This window comes from Kogia breviceps, chromosome 10, assembly GCF_026419965.1.
Source record: "Kogia breviceps isolate mKogBre1 chromosome 10, mKogBre1 haplotype 1, whole genome shotgun sequence".
NCBI lineage: Eukaryota > Metazoa > Chordata > Mammalia > Artiodactyla > Physeteridae > Kogia > Kogia breviceps.
Genome location: NC_081319.1, coordinates 49880505 through 49894869, shown reverse-complemented (window position 1 = coordinate 49894869; position 14365 = coordinate 49880505). Strand labels below are relative to the sequence as shown.

General features: G+C 44.0%; 1 protein-coding gene across 1 annotated transcript in view; it reads left to right on the top strand.

Moving 5' to 3' along the window:
• STAC (SH3 and cysteine rich domain) overlaps positions 1-14365 on the top strand; it is a 104255-nt gene that overhangs the window by 53501 nt on the left and 36389 nt on the right. The window contains exons 3-5 of the mRNA XM_059077392.2: positions 8947-9047; positions 10575-10656; positions 11746-11861. Of these exons, the coding sequence (XP_058933375.1) occupies positions 8947-9047; positions 10575-10656; positions 11746-11861 (299 nt within the window). The remainder of the gene's footprint in view (positions 1-8946; positions 9048-10574; positions 10657-11745; positions 11862-14365) is intronic.

Sequence of the window (14365 nt, the reverse complement as noted above, 5' to 3'; positions counted from 1 at the left end):
GTGATGTGTATATTTTAATCCCAAATTCCTAATTTATTCCTCCACTGGCTCCCCTTTGGTAACCACAAATTTGCTTTCTATGTCTGTGAGTCTATTTCTGTTTTGTAAATAAGTTCATTTGTATCATTTTTTTACATTCCACATATATGTGATGATCATATGATATTTGTTTTTCTCTGTCTGGCTTCCTTCACTGAGTCTGATCATCTCTAGGTCCATCCATGTTACTGCAAATGGCATTATTTCATTCTTTTTTATGGCTGAGTAATATTCCATTGTATATATATGTGTGTGTGTGTGTGTGTGTGTGTGTGTGTGTATCACATCTTCTTTATCCATTCATCTGTCGATGGACACTTAGGTTTTACTTCCATGTCTTGGCTATTGTAAATAGTGCTGCTATGAATGTAGGGGTACATGTGTCTTTTCCAATTGTGTTTTTCTCTGGATATGTGCCCAGGAGTGGGATTGCAGGATAATGTGGTAGCTCAATTTTTAGTTTTTTAAGGAACCTCCATACTGTTCTCCATAGCAGCTGTTACTAATTTACATTCCCACCAACAGTGTGGAAAGGTTCCTTTTTCTCCACATCCTCTCCAGCATTTATTTTTTGTAGAGTTTTTCATGATAGCCATTCTGATCAGTGTGAGGTGATACCTCATTGTAGGTTTGATTTGTGTTTCTCTAATAATTAGCAATGTTGAGCATGTTTTAATCCCAGTGTCTTTCAAATGAGATTGAAAATAACAATACCTACTTCATGGAATTTACTGATAATTAAATACATTGATACAAGTGAATGTTCTTTGTGGATTAAAAAACTCAAAAATTGGGGCTTCCCTGGTGGCGCAGTGGTTGAGAGTCCGCCTGCCTATGCAGGGGCCGCGGGTTCCTGCCCTGGTCTGGGAAGGTCCCACATGCACCGGAGCGGCTGGGCCCGTGAGCCATGGCCGCTGAGTCCGGAGCCTGTGCTCCGCAACGGGAGAGGCCACAGCAGTGAGAGCCCCGCGTAGCGCAAAAAAAAAAAAAAAAAAAAAACACCTCAAAAATTGTTCAATATGATTAAAGCTATCTGTATGTATGAAAGGTTGAGATTAATAGCATGCCAAATTCCTCAGAAAGCACTTTAGAGATGGAGAGACGGGGTGTAGCATAGATTGGCCAATCCATTCTTAGGAGAGCTGAGGATAAATACAAATTCTTGAGCCCTAAGTTTAGAAGAACAATTCTGAAGAAAGCAAATGAGACTGAAAACTGCAGACCTCAGAGAAGAGAAGACAGAGAGCAGCAGAGATTATTACTGAGGTCAGGGGTATTCCAGATGGTCATGAGAAAGCTATCATTCAGGAAGACATGTCTCAAAACTTCAAGCCACACACATGTAACAGAAGGAAAGCTTGCTGGCCATGGTGTTAAGACGTGAACTGGTGACCCAGAGGGCAAAGGCTGTGGACTCCAAACACAAAGCCCTGAGCCAACCCAACTCCTGTTGCTATTTTTGAAGCTCAGTGTGGGTGAGGGGCGGGAGAAGTAGGGAGAGTTTTTCCACTAGGAGTCAGAAACCGAAATAGGAAAGATCAACAGAAGCATTTATAAACAATGAATGCCATTAATTTTTTTAAGCTAGGAAGGAGTTGGAAAAGATGTAATGTGGCAGGGAGTGGGGAATTTAGTCAGGGAAAGATGGCCCAGGGGTCTTCAAACCATCTTGTTCAATTGAACTCGTAGTAGGGGACAGATGGCATGGGTTATTTTTAATCAAGTTCTCAAGAGTAGAGTTCAACTGTGATGGGAAAAATGTTCCCATTTTTTCCCCTTTATCAGAAAACTTTCTAACTATTGAGTGATTTCTGAAGTTTGGGGGCAGTTTAAGCTGTATTGCTCGAATTCTGAAGTTCAAATTCTTTCTAGTACACCACACTATGAGGACAGGTCCAGATAGTTGTCAGCATCTGCTTTGAGGAGGGTTTGAGGAATCAGTAGCAGAGATGGAAGGAATGATTCCCAGAATCGGCTTTCAGCCCCTTCCTAGGTCAGGCAGTCATGAGATGGAACAGTATTCTGGCTTGGATTGTAGGATCAACCAGGGAGCTTGGAGAGTCCTGGGTCCCCACAAACCAGGATGCAGTCACATTGGAACATTGGCATGAAAAGCAAGACTGACCAGCTGGGAGCCCAGGCAGTAAAGATCTGCAGGTGACTAGAACCGGTAGTCACACACGCCTCCAGGAGCCAGTGGCCACCAGAAGGAACCTCACTTCTTCCACAGCGTGAGTGGGGCAGAACCCCAGCATTTTCTCAGCCTGGGCACTTCTCTGGCCCAGGTCTGAGTTGGCTGATCATTCCTCACAGACAGTAATATTCTATGTGCCAAGCCCTTTCCTGTCCACAGGGGTTCTAGAGGTGAATAAGCCATCACTCCAAGTCAAGGGTCTTTTGTGAAAGGTACCTGGGAAGAGTAAGGGAACAGAGGAGAGTGTGGGTCCTGAGGTGGTGGAAGCAGGGAGAGTGTGTGTGCAGGAGGCTTTGGAAAATCCTTAAAAGGGCTTCAGGAAAATGGGAAGCTGTTCAGCACCTGAGCAAGAAAGGCAGAGGAGGCAATGTGAGCAGCGCTCAAGTGGCATGAGCTGGCCACCCTTGCCAGGAGCCACAAATGATCCGGTAAAACCGAGGAGTAGCCCAAGGTGGAATATATTGAAAATGAAGCAAGGAGAGTCAGCAGAGGTCGCATCAGGGAGGGAATCCTGCGGAATTCTGTTTTATTCCTTATGTTAGTGTTTATTGAAAGGCAAATGGCCCATGAATAATGCTAGCTGCATTATAATGCCGGGTTTTATCACCCAGAGGAGGTTTTGTTATGGCCTTTAGTTTAAAAATACTCATCTTTACTACTGTTTCCATAGTCCCTAGCCCTTAAATGCCTCTGGTCTGCCCAGGCAGTGAAAACACACCCTCCACTTTTGCTCTCATCTGTGGCTCTGAGGCCCTTCTGTGAGCCTGGCTTCTGGCCCTCCGAGGCTTTGCAGACTCTTGATGCAAGTGATCTCCTGATCCCTTGCAGTCTCCTCTCCCAGCCGTGGCCTCTACTGCCAGAGGCTGAGGGGAGTCCAGTAGCTAAACCAGTAAGAACAGGGACCTTGGACATCTTTGAACTATCTCATCTATATTTACCTTTGAATCATTTATATATATTTTATGTAATCCAAGAAATATTTATGAATCTATTTCTAGATATTCATATGTATAACATATTATTTATTTCTAGATTTTTAAAGTTTTTTTTCCCAAATCATAGTAAGTTATCTTTCTTGTCTAATTTACATTAATTTTATCAAATAAATTGTAGGAGTGATACCATGGTTGTACAACCTGGAAGCAAACTAATTATCAGTAACAATGTTAACTATTGTTCACCGCTCATTAAGTACCATATTATGATTACATTTCTTTTCTTACACATTTCTTTTTCTTATTTTTACCTATTCTCCATATTGTTCCTCTAAGTAAGTGATCTCAAGGGCAACAGTTGTTTTACCTTTAACTCTGATACTATATGAAATTCAACCAAGGGGTAAGCAATGCCTCGATGGCAAAATCTTATCAAAATTAGTCTGGCCAATTGTTTTATAGATATCTGTAATCGATATCATTTCTTTTAAAAAGCCTGTCATCCAATGTAGTTGATTCAGCCATTTGCATTGAGAAGACCCCTTCAATATTTTCTCCTAACATCTATATATAAACTTCTTCATTCACTGGAGCTTCAACACTTGGTTTTCTATGGAAGGCTCACTTATCCATAGTGGCAAATGATACCAGGCTCATAAAATGGCTCAGTACCCAACAGTTTAATCAGTGTTGTATTGGTTTGCACTGATCCATTCCAAAATCCATCTCAATATCATAACTCACATTCTTAACAATTTTCAACTGTAACTCATAGAACTCTCTTAGATTTATCCTAGAAGTTCATATCCCAGGGAAGAACTGATGGTTTCTGTGAAGATCTGGCCCCATGTCTTCCCTATATCTCCATATTCCAAAGACCACATCATTCCAAGGGGTTGACTTGACCTGGTTTCCTGCAAGTTCAACTTTGCTTTTTGTCACAGTAGTACATGAGACTAGTTTAAAGGTGGTACTGATGGTACTGAAAATACTACAATGGAAACTGTCTCATCCTGTAACCCAGACTTGCTTCTGAAAGTCAACCACTTTCATCCTTTTTAATTGTTGCTTCTGGCATTCATTTCAATATTTCTAAATCCTGTGCTTCTACTACTATTTATTGATGAATCAAACATGTCTTGGCTTCCTGCTATAGAGGATGAGGATTCAGCTCTAACCCCTCCAGCAACACCTGCTTGTTCACTTCTTCCTCACTCTCACTTTCCCACAAGAGTCACATCACAGTCTGCTGCTCCCTTGCTCTCTCATCTTCCCAAGTAGTTTTATCACAATTTTGTGTTAACTAGTCACTTTATACACTATTATGACCATTGCTCACTTCTGATTCTAGTATTGTACCATGATTACATTTCTTTCCTTACACAGCTTTTATGTTGCTTCATACTGGAAATTGCCTTTTTCATTTCCTTGACTTTTCATGCACCTATAATTTTTTTATATATATACTCTCTATATCTGTCTAATGCCATATCTATTATGATATCCAAATCTAAAAAATCTCTATAAATGTTTAAGTTCCATTTTTTCCCAAGTCTACTGCCTCACTTCATCTGTGGCTCCTGTCTAGGGCTATTACTGTGTTGTCATATGGACATATCATTTACCTCTCCTCTATGTTGTTCTTGTGTTGCACACTGAGTCATATTTTCCTCTTCCTTGATTTATTTCTTTATCTTTCTAAGGCACATTCTTCAGTAGTTTTCTAAGACAGTGTGTGTGGAGAGTTAAATATTTTTAATTCCTGAGGATCTGAATATGTGTTTATTCTGCCTTCATACTTGTTGGTAATTTGGCTGGGTATAAAATTCTAGGTTGGAAATTTTCTTCTTGCAGAATTTTGAAATTCCACAGTTTTTGAAGCTCCATGACCTTCTAGTTTCCAAGTTGCTATTGGAAGATCCAATCTTCCTCTCTTCTGCTAAACTGCTTACCACACCTTCAGTGGCTATCTTCCAGATGTATGTTGAACTTTCTTCTACTCTTGCCACTCCTCCCAGTAACTCTGTTATTTGGGCGTTTATACAATTTTTTTATTCTTGCTAATTTTAGTGGGGTTTTGGTATGAATAAGTGGGAAACTCATGTTGCCAGTCTACCATATTTACTGAAAATCCAGTGATATCTTTATTTTTCCAAGTGTGTAAACCCATGCCATCCCCTTTGCATATATTATGATGCTATTACTATTAGCAGCCCTGAGAGTAGTTAGTACTATTCCCACTTGATGATGAGACAGCTGAAGCTCCAAGAATGTTAGTAGTTTTCTTAAGTTTGAAGAGCCCACATGAGACAGATTCAAATTTAAAATCATGTTTTTCCCACCCTACTGAGGCATAACGGTCACATTCAATGATGCCTTTGTGATGAATATCAGTGGTGATAAAACAAGTTAGATTATAGCCTCTCCATATCTTGCTACAGTAAACTAATGCCACTGCTGGGATGTAAATTATTCCTTTGAACTAGTCTCTGAGCCACAGAATACAAGCTTTCCTCTTCAATCACTTTTGTAATTCCATGGTAGAAATTGGAACACCTAAAACCAAATAATTGCTGATGGTCTGACTCATACAGTGGAGTGTTTTAGAACAAGCAAGGAAAACTGAAATTATGGTGTTCAGGTCTGAAGGAAAATATACGTTAATATATAATGGCTCTATTTCAGAGTCCAGCACACAATGAAATAACTTTCCTCTTTGAAGCTTTTACTTACATTCTCACATAAGGCACAAAGAGCATTCTCTACTTGAAAACAAAAATTAAGTTACTGCCTTCAAAGTCCAGTCTTTTGAAGACATTGCAATCTTTCAGCTAAGTGGTTATTCTCAAAATGAAAAAGAGATTTTCCAACTAGTATTTATGAACAAGCACACATACCCAGTAATTTATGGTGTGCTTATATGTCACTTCAACTTTCTGTGTTTATAACAGCAGACACACTTTGTGTTAAATGATGCCTTCGTGAAGGGAGTTTTCAGGTAATACCTCCTGAAGGGTTTCTAGGGCTTTGTCCAGTCAAGAGTTTTCCTGTTGCTTTTCTCAGCTGACTGTCAGGTTCTCATAGTCCCTATTTTATCATCTCATTATCCTCAACTGCATCCTCATGTAGGTTAAACAAGCCAAATAAAAGGAGGAAATGTTTGGGTCAAGCAGGGAAAGAGTGAAACTAAGCAGGACTTCCTCTGACCTGAGGCAAGTCATTCTACTGCTTGGACCCTCAGGCTTCTCGTCTGTGAAATAAAATCATACACATAGATGATCTCCAAGTCCTCTTTCAGCTCTTGCATGTAATTCCTACACCATCGATGAAATCGTCAATTAATTATCTAAATCAGTCACCACTGATTTCAGTATGTGTGTGACTGACTACAAAAGAATTCGTTCATTAATTTCTTTAACACGTATTTATTGGGCATCATACCCAGAGCTGGGTATACAGTGGCAAATGGGCAGACTCAGTCCTTAGCCTCATTGAGTTCATAGTCCAAAGGAAAAGACAAAAATGAACTCTCAAATAAATAACAACTGTGATAAATCCTGTGAAAGATAACAACAGCGCTGTGAAAAGACTAACAGGAAAAAATGATAATTTGCGGGGGGAGGGGGAATGTTCCCAAGAAGGCCTCATTGAAGAAATGATAAGCAGCCCCAGGATGAGGACAGTGAAACAAGTGAGGAGCTACAGACAAACATTGAAGGCACACAGGGCAGCATGTGTAAAGACCCTGAGGGATTCAAGAGCTTGTGCATTTAAGGAACTTGAAGAAGATCATGTGGCTAGACCCTGGTGAACAAGAGGGGTTGGCCTGAGACAAAGTTAGAAATGGGCTCCCACCAAATCATACAAAGTCTCACCACCATGGTGAGCATTTTGTACAACATCAGAAAGGCGGGGAGAACCTACCGAGAGACCATTAAGTAGGAGGTGCTACACACAGTGGAGGAAGGCAAAAATGGATAAGGCAATTCAGTCAAGAATTGGTCCGGACAAGGTGTGGTGATGGTTTGGAGGAGGCAGTGGTGGAGAAGAGGGTGGATTTTATGTGTGTTGGGCTGTCATCGCTTTGTGTCTGTGGTCAGCTATGATATATAGGGGAGACCTGTGACCTCATGTGTCACGGCATATGGACATATTAATTCCTACTGAGGGAGGCTCATTGCCTTTCCAACTGGTCTTCTTGGGCAGCATTCCATGTGATCCATGGAAAGTATTCACACATCCTTTTGCTGACAAGCTTTTAAGGTGCAGGCTTTGCCTATATGGCTGTTTCTCCTTGGTAGGCTGGCAGGACCATTGGTCACCCGTATCCCTCACCTACGTGCTCCCATGGGTGTGGCCGCAGCCATGTGTCCAAATCTCCTCAAAATCCCTCTCAGTAGGAGGAGACTGAGAAGAGAAGAAAGCACCTCCTTCTCGTTATATAGAGAAGCATAGTTTTAGGGATAAAACTAATAGTGTCTCAACAACTCTACAAAGAAATGCTCCCTCCAGTCTCCCACCTCCCTTCCGCTTTTCCAATAGGCTTGATTTGCTTGGTCACCTAAGGGCTGTGAAATCCATTTTGGCACCTCATTTTTTTTTATTTTTTTTTTATTTTTTTTTTGCGGTATGCAGGCCTCTCACTGTTGTGGCCTCTCCCGTTGCGGAGTGCAGGCTCCGGATGCGCAGGCTCAGCAGTCATGGCTCACGGGCCCAGCCGCTCCACGGCATGTGGGATCCTCCCGGACCGGGGCACAAACCCGCGTCCCTTGCATCGGCAGGAGGATTCTCAACCACTGCACCACCAGGGAAGCCCTGGCGCCTCACTTTTAAGACCTGCTTGGAAGCCTGCCACCTCCTTTTCATAAGTCAGAGCAGATGGCACCTCTTGTCCTGTATCCTCTGTCCTGGACTCAGTGGAGACAGAAGACATCCTATTTTAACATCCTCTCTTCGCCTCCATCCAGCCACTTTCTAAAACAACAAATGAGGTGCCCAGCACCACTGCTGTCTTCCTGAAGCTCCCACATCCCGCCCTCTGGTCTGTCCTCCTGATGCCTCTCCAGTGCTGCTGCCTTGGGCCTTGGTGCAGGCCAAGATTTGGGACACAGTGGCCAGGATGACTCTCTGCCTGTCCTCCCGCCTCTGCTTTCTTTCTTCTCAGCCGTTACGGCACCCTGTCCCAGGACACTAAGTGACTCACTGAAGGGGTAGTTTCACTGCCCCCCACCTCCTCTTCCTTTTCCCCCAGGCAGGGGCTGGTGTCTGATAGAGCCCTCTGTCCCCAACTTTAGACCATCATCAGCCCCACTTTCACACAGACCACGCTGTTCCCCCTTTATGGGTCATTTTCCAGAGAGTTTGCCCAATAGTTCAGACTGATTGATGGGAATTCAGGTAAAAATGGGTAGAATTTCAGGACTTGGACTAAGCAGGATACACAGAAGAGCAGAAATGTGATCCATATGAAGAGCAAAGAAAGCGGGATTTGCAAACTTGAATTGAGTGAGCAATGAAAGCAGAGGAGGCTGAGATTGTCTGGAGGAATAAACAGGAAAGGGGTGGAAGGAAACCAGAACTGATACTTTGGGTAGAAAATATGGAAGAAGGTAAAAGGATCTACCATAATATTTTGTCAATTTTTAAATCTTCATAAAAACATCACAGGAAAGACGAATTAGCTGGGTTATGGGAATGACCACTTTTTCAGTGATTTCATACAAGTCGCCAGGGAAGAGTCGGTTGTATCCTAACCAAAGCTCACCATATATCTGACAGGAACAAATGCTAAGCATGGACTGCGCTGCAAGGCCTGTAAGATGAGTGTCCACCACAAGTGCATGGATGGCCTGGCACCCCAGCGGTGCGTGGGCAAGCTGGTAAGGGCTTGTGCCCGGAGTGTGCCCGGGAACCGCTGCTCAGGGCACCTGCCTGCCCGATGAGATCACTCCATTCAAAATATTTCACGGGCAGCACCCTGAGAACTGGACACCGGGAAGGTACCCCCCACGTCTCTGGCTGGACAACTTGGCTTCCTAGTTGGCATAATGATTGAGGAAGGAGGAGCTTTGTCAACTTAGGAGATGCATGTTGCACGTTTGGAAAGGGCTCAGTGTCCTTCATAGAGAAGACAACTTGTCCTGGGTCGGCACCTTCCCGGTTTTAGCATTGAGACTGTCCAGGTTTTGCAAGTAAAAAGCAGGCATCCCAGGAACCCCCTCAGCCCCAGCTTAATTGTCTGACAGCTCAGTGCGTATCAAGAATGGGATAGAGGTGAACCGCCCCACAGAAGTGGAGAGAGTAGTAAACATCTATACCACTGTAGCAGATCATGGTGGCCAAACCAAGGGCTGGGGGCTCAGCCTGGCCCATTCTGGGCTGATTGTCGCATCTCAGGGGTGGACTTCAGTACTGGTGCCACACAATGATAAAAAAGCCACCCAGAACACTTTTGAGAATAGTTGAAACTAAGATGGCCAAAGAATTATAGAAGGGAACCAAGACTGTCTACCCTAGACATACCTGGGGCATGACAGCTGTCTTCAGAAAAATTTAAGATCTGACACACAGAATTCTGTCGTCCTCTGTGGCTTCAGGGAAAAGGCCTAGGATCAGTAGGTCCCAAGTCTTAACCATCAGAGATCATGTCACCAAAGACCTGCCTCCAGGATTAGTGAGAGTTCCTGCTATCCACATCCCCAGCAGTGTTCACAGGAAGATACCACTTGCTAGGAACATTGGAAGGGATTCTGGAATTCTAGTAGGGGTGGGACCCTTCAGTTTCCTTCTAACACTGGCGTACAGTAAGTCAGGATTCTTAGAGAGTTCATCTCTGTACTCTGATTGGCAGTGTCCTCTTCTCCAAAACCCCTGCCTCACGTGCTCCCCTCCTCCTCCTCCCATGGTGATTCCCACAAGCCAAGGCAGAAACCATGGATGAGAGGTCAGAAAAACAGAACGGAATCTAGAACACAACACTCTGCGTAAAGCTCATCAGGCATACAAGGGACTTCAGGTCTCCCTGTGAGGTCTGCTTGCCCATGCCCAGGCCTTTTAATGATGTTAATAAACCACGTGGTGAAATAACACACAATGGTCCATTTGTATCCTGGGAAATAATGAGGAGCCCAATATAAAGGAGGCTGCAATGTGCACCTGCAGAGGAGAAGCGGGACGGGGGAGGGCAGGGCTGGCGGCTTGCTTTCTGGAGGGAGAGGAGCTTGCTTATTGACACCTGTACCTCCCAACCCGACCCCAGGGATAAATTACAGGACATGTCAGCATCTTAAAGGGAGACAGGGAGGCACCCCTAGAGGAACCAACTGGTTTCCTTTTTAGAGTTCTCGTGGGGTTTTCTCCATCTCATCAATAACATTGAGCCCTTGTCTTTCTCATTCTGTCTCCAGCCAAAGGGGTTTCGGCGTTACTACAGCTCCCCCTTGCTCATTCATGAACAGTTTGGATGCATTAAAGAAGTTATGCCCATTGGTGAGTTGGGACCCGGTGGGCTGAGCTGGGTTTGGAGCAGTGACGTCAGAGCTGATGGCTGCTCTTCTCCCAGGTCCCGGTGCTGCCGTACCAGTGGGGGGCCGGGGGGTGGCATTAGTTGGGTGGCTAATTGGGTTATGGTTGTTTGTTTTGCTGGAGGGGAAACTTAAGGTGAACCAAATTCTCCAGAAATTTTTGTCCTCTCCCTGATGAGGCTTCAAAGAAGCCAGGTCCCAAAGGCCATGAGCAGCATGGCAGAGTGGAAGGAGCATGGAGCCCGGCATCCCATAGACCTGGGTCAAAGCCCAGCTCCTCCATTGACCAACTGTGTGTTGAAACAAGCTACTCAACCTGCTGGACCCTATACAATGAAAACAGCAATGGCTGCTTTTCATAATTTTTTGTAGAAAATAGATATACATTATAGACCAGTGCTTGGAAGGAGCTTACTGAATATTGTTTATTCTTGAATGAGGAAAAAATGTCTCATATTTTTAGGTATTTCTGGCTTGAATATATTCCTCAACAATATCCTTCAGTTCCATTTCTTCTCCCTTTCTGAAAATCTCTACATTTATGTTTGCCTTTTGGTGTTTGCAGGGGGAGCAACTTTTAAACTAGAAATTTACAAACTAGAAAGCTTTTAATTTGAAATCCCAGGAAGCCTGGTAATGTCCAAGTCTTTCAAAACGGTTGCCTCCTACTGCAAACTTTGTGTCACGACACTTCCTACCTTGGTGAGCAGGGCCTTTCACTAGAGGAAATAAAGCTGGTCTCTGGGAAGAACCTTGGCACTGGAGTCCTGCGGGTGGATAACAAAGAGGAAAACCAGTCAATCAGCAAAGGTTTGGGAGCAGAGAGGGCTGAGTGCAGTGGAGGGACCTGGGAAATGGGCACAGGTCGGGGTGGGGCGGGGAGCATGCGAGGAAACTTGACCACAAGAGCCCCATTTTCCCAGGGGTGACAGGGTCTGTTGTGCAGGACCTACTTTTCGATGCCATTAACCCAGGAGGTATGATAGGTGGTTGTCTATCCCGACCATGATATGAGGAAACCCTTCTCTCAGGTGAGCTTTCTCTTCTGCTGCAGCCTGTGGCAATAAGGTGGACCCTGTCTATGAGACCCTTCGCTTCGGCACCTCCCTGGCCCAGAGAACAAAGAAGGGCAGCTCTGGCAGCGGCTCCAATTCACCTCACGGAACCTCGGTAATTGTCCTCTTCCTCCCTCGGGCACCGTGGAGTGCGGGTCCCACCTAAATGCATCAGGCGGGGGGAGTCACTTGGGGGGTCAGTCAGCCTTTAAAGGGAGCTCCAAGTGCCTTTGGGCAACTAAAGTTTAACCTTCTGGGGCCAACCCCCAGAGATCCTTTTACTTTCCTCCTAAAGACCACTCTCCTGGCCTCAGGCTCCTTGACTCTCTCTCCCTCCCTCCCCCTCCCACCACTACTAGCTTATCCGCTGACACATAGAAAGGTGCAACCCAAACAAGGGGCAGAAGCAGAGAAGTCCCAGCTGTGTCCAGTTCTCCTTCCAGCTACATCCCAGTTCAAGAATACAGCCATTTCTCACATTTTCTCAGTCCTCTCTCTCTCTAAGGCAAGAGGCACCCTTTGATTTCTTTCACACAGACAGTGCCCTCCCTGGGAGAAGGGGGTGGCGTGGAGGCGGGGGGCTTCCCTCCATGGGACACACACCCTCCCAAGCACCTCTCTCCTATGTTTTACCTGATCTAAAATGAGTGTTGCGTGCATCTCTGTGACCTGGTGTCGTCATCCTCTCTCTGACTGCCTCAACCAAAATTTCTATGAATGCCCCAAGATGCCACACAACTCTGTAGCAGACAGAAGGCTCCCCAGAGATGGGCCTGACCTGCCCGCATGAGCAGCAATGTCTGCTGCTGCGGTTCTGAGCTCATCACTGCAAGGAGACATCCTGAGAAACACTCTGCGGGAGACCGTGAATGTTTTCGCCTCCACATTCGTGACTGATGCTACAAGCGGAAAGAACATCACACGCATAATTGAGGGATGTCCACTCTGCTTTTGTGTCTAAAACAGCTTTATTTCTAGCAATACCTCGACCCTACAGACTGCTTTTAGGGGCAAAAAAAGCATAGTTTGTTCAATGTCAATAACATGTTTGTTTATCATAGTCCACTTATACTTCCTGGCACTGGTTCCATCAGTAAATATTTCTTGGAATTTTGCTCTGTGAAGGCTTTGTTCTGAGAGCTGCAGGGAGACAAAGACAAATCAAATTGTACTTAAATATCTGTCACTTCACTCTTTCCCCAGAGTCCAGCTTGCCTCAGTGGAAGCAAACAGAAACAATTGATTGCAACTTTAACATGACTTTGCTTCCTTCCTGCAGGGTCGGTGGTAATGAACTTCAGCCTCTTACCATCCTGGCAGTATTGTTATATCCTAAAGCAAACATATTCCCACATAGCAAAGGTTTATTTTCTTCCAGGGCTGTAGAGGCATTTGCTTTACATTGTTGGGAAGTTGCTGCCTGGCTGTTTCTAAATCGTTAGGTTTCCTCTCATGTGCTTTCAAATGTTCTAGAATATAGAAGGCTTGATGGCCTTGGGAAGATCAGCAGAAACCAGATTCGAAAACTTTCTAGGAGTTGGTTAGCTAGTTTAGGAATAATCTTCAGTTTTGTAAGATTAAATTAACATAATAATAGCAACTTCTATTCAGAAATAGTGAGCTTCAGAGGAACAGGGTACAAGTGACTTAGAGACCCTGTGACATTTTTTTTTTTCTTCTTTCTGATGTGTCGTGAAAGGAAGAATGGCTGAAATAAATCTTAAAGCTAAATTGTAAGAAGAAATCAGTCTCAGGAAGGTGGTACTAAAGTACTCTAGAGCTGATGAGGAGAGTTAGGAGGGCAAACTTGTTCCTCTCTAGTAAGATATAAATAAATTGTTTTACAAATATGACTCTCCTCTAAGGCCCCCTAAATTCCTCTTTTAAAGAGGCGAGAGATGCACAGATAGAAGTAGGGCATCTGACCCTTTGAAAGAGGTCATCTGTGGTGTAAATGTTTAATGGCCAAGGAGGGCTGGACCCCGATTTGTAACATTTGCCAATTTCCATGGTGTAAATATTCCCACTGTGGCCAATTTCAAGCTACCAGTGTGATTGACCCTAAAGGCTCTCACCAGCCCATGTGAGCTAGTCCAGCTATACTGCTGGGTGAAGCACAGTGCTTAAGAGACGAACCTAGAGAATGTTATGCTCAGTGAAATAAGTCAGACAGAGAAAGACAAGTACTGTCTGATATCACTTATATGTGGAATCTAAAAAATAATACAAATGATGGATATGCAAAACAGAAACAGACTCACAGATATAGAAAACAAATGTATGGTTCCAAAAGGGGAAAGGGAAGGGAAGAGGGACAAATTAGGCATATGGGATCAACAGATACAAACTACTATACATAAAATAGATAAGCTGTAAGGATTTACCGTATAGCACAGGGAATTATAGCGATTATCTTGAAATAACTTTAATGGAGCATAATCTGCAAAGTACTGAATCATTATGCTGTACATCTGAAACTAACATAATATTGTAAATCAACTATACTTTAAAAAAAAAGAAAACAGCATGGACTCTGGAGACAACACCAGGGGTTCGAACCCCAGCTCCACCACTTACAAGCTCTGAGACCTCAAGTTGAGTTCTTTATTGTCTCTGGGC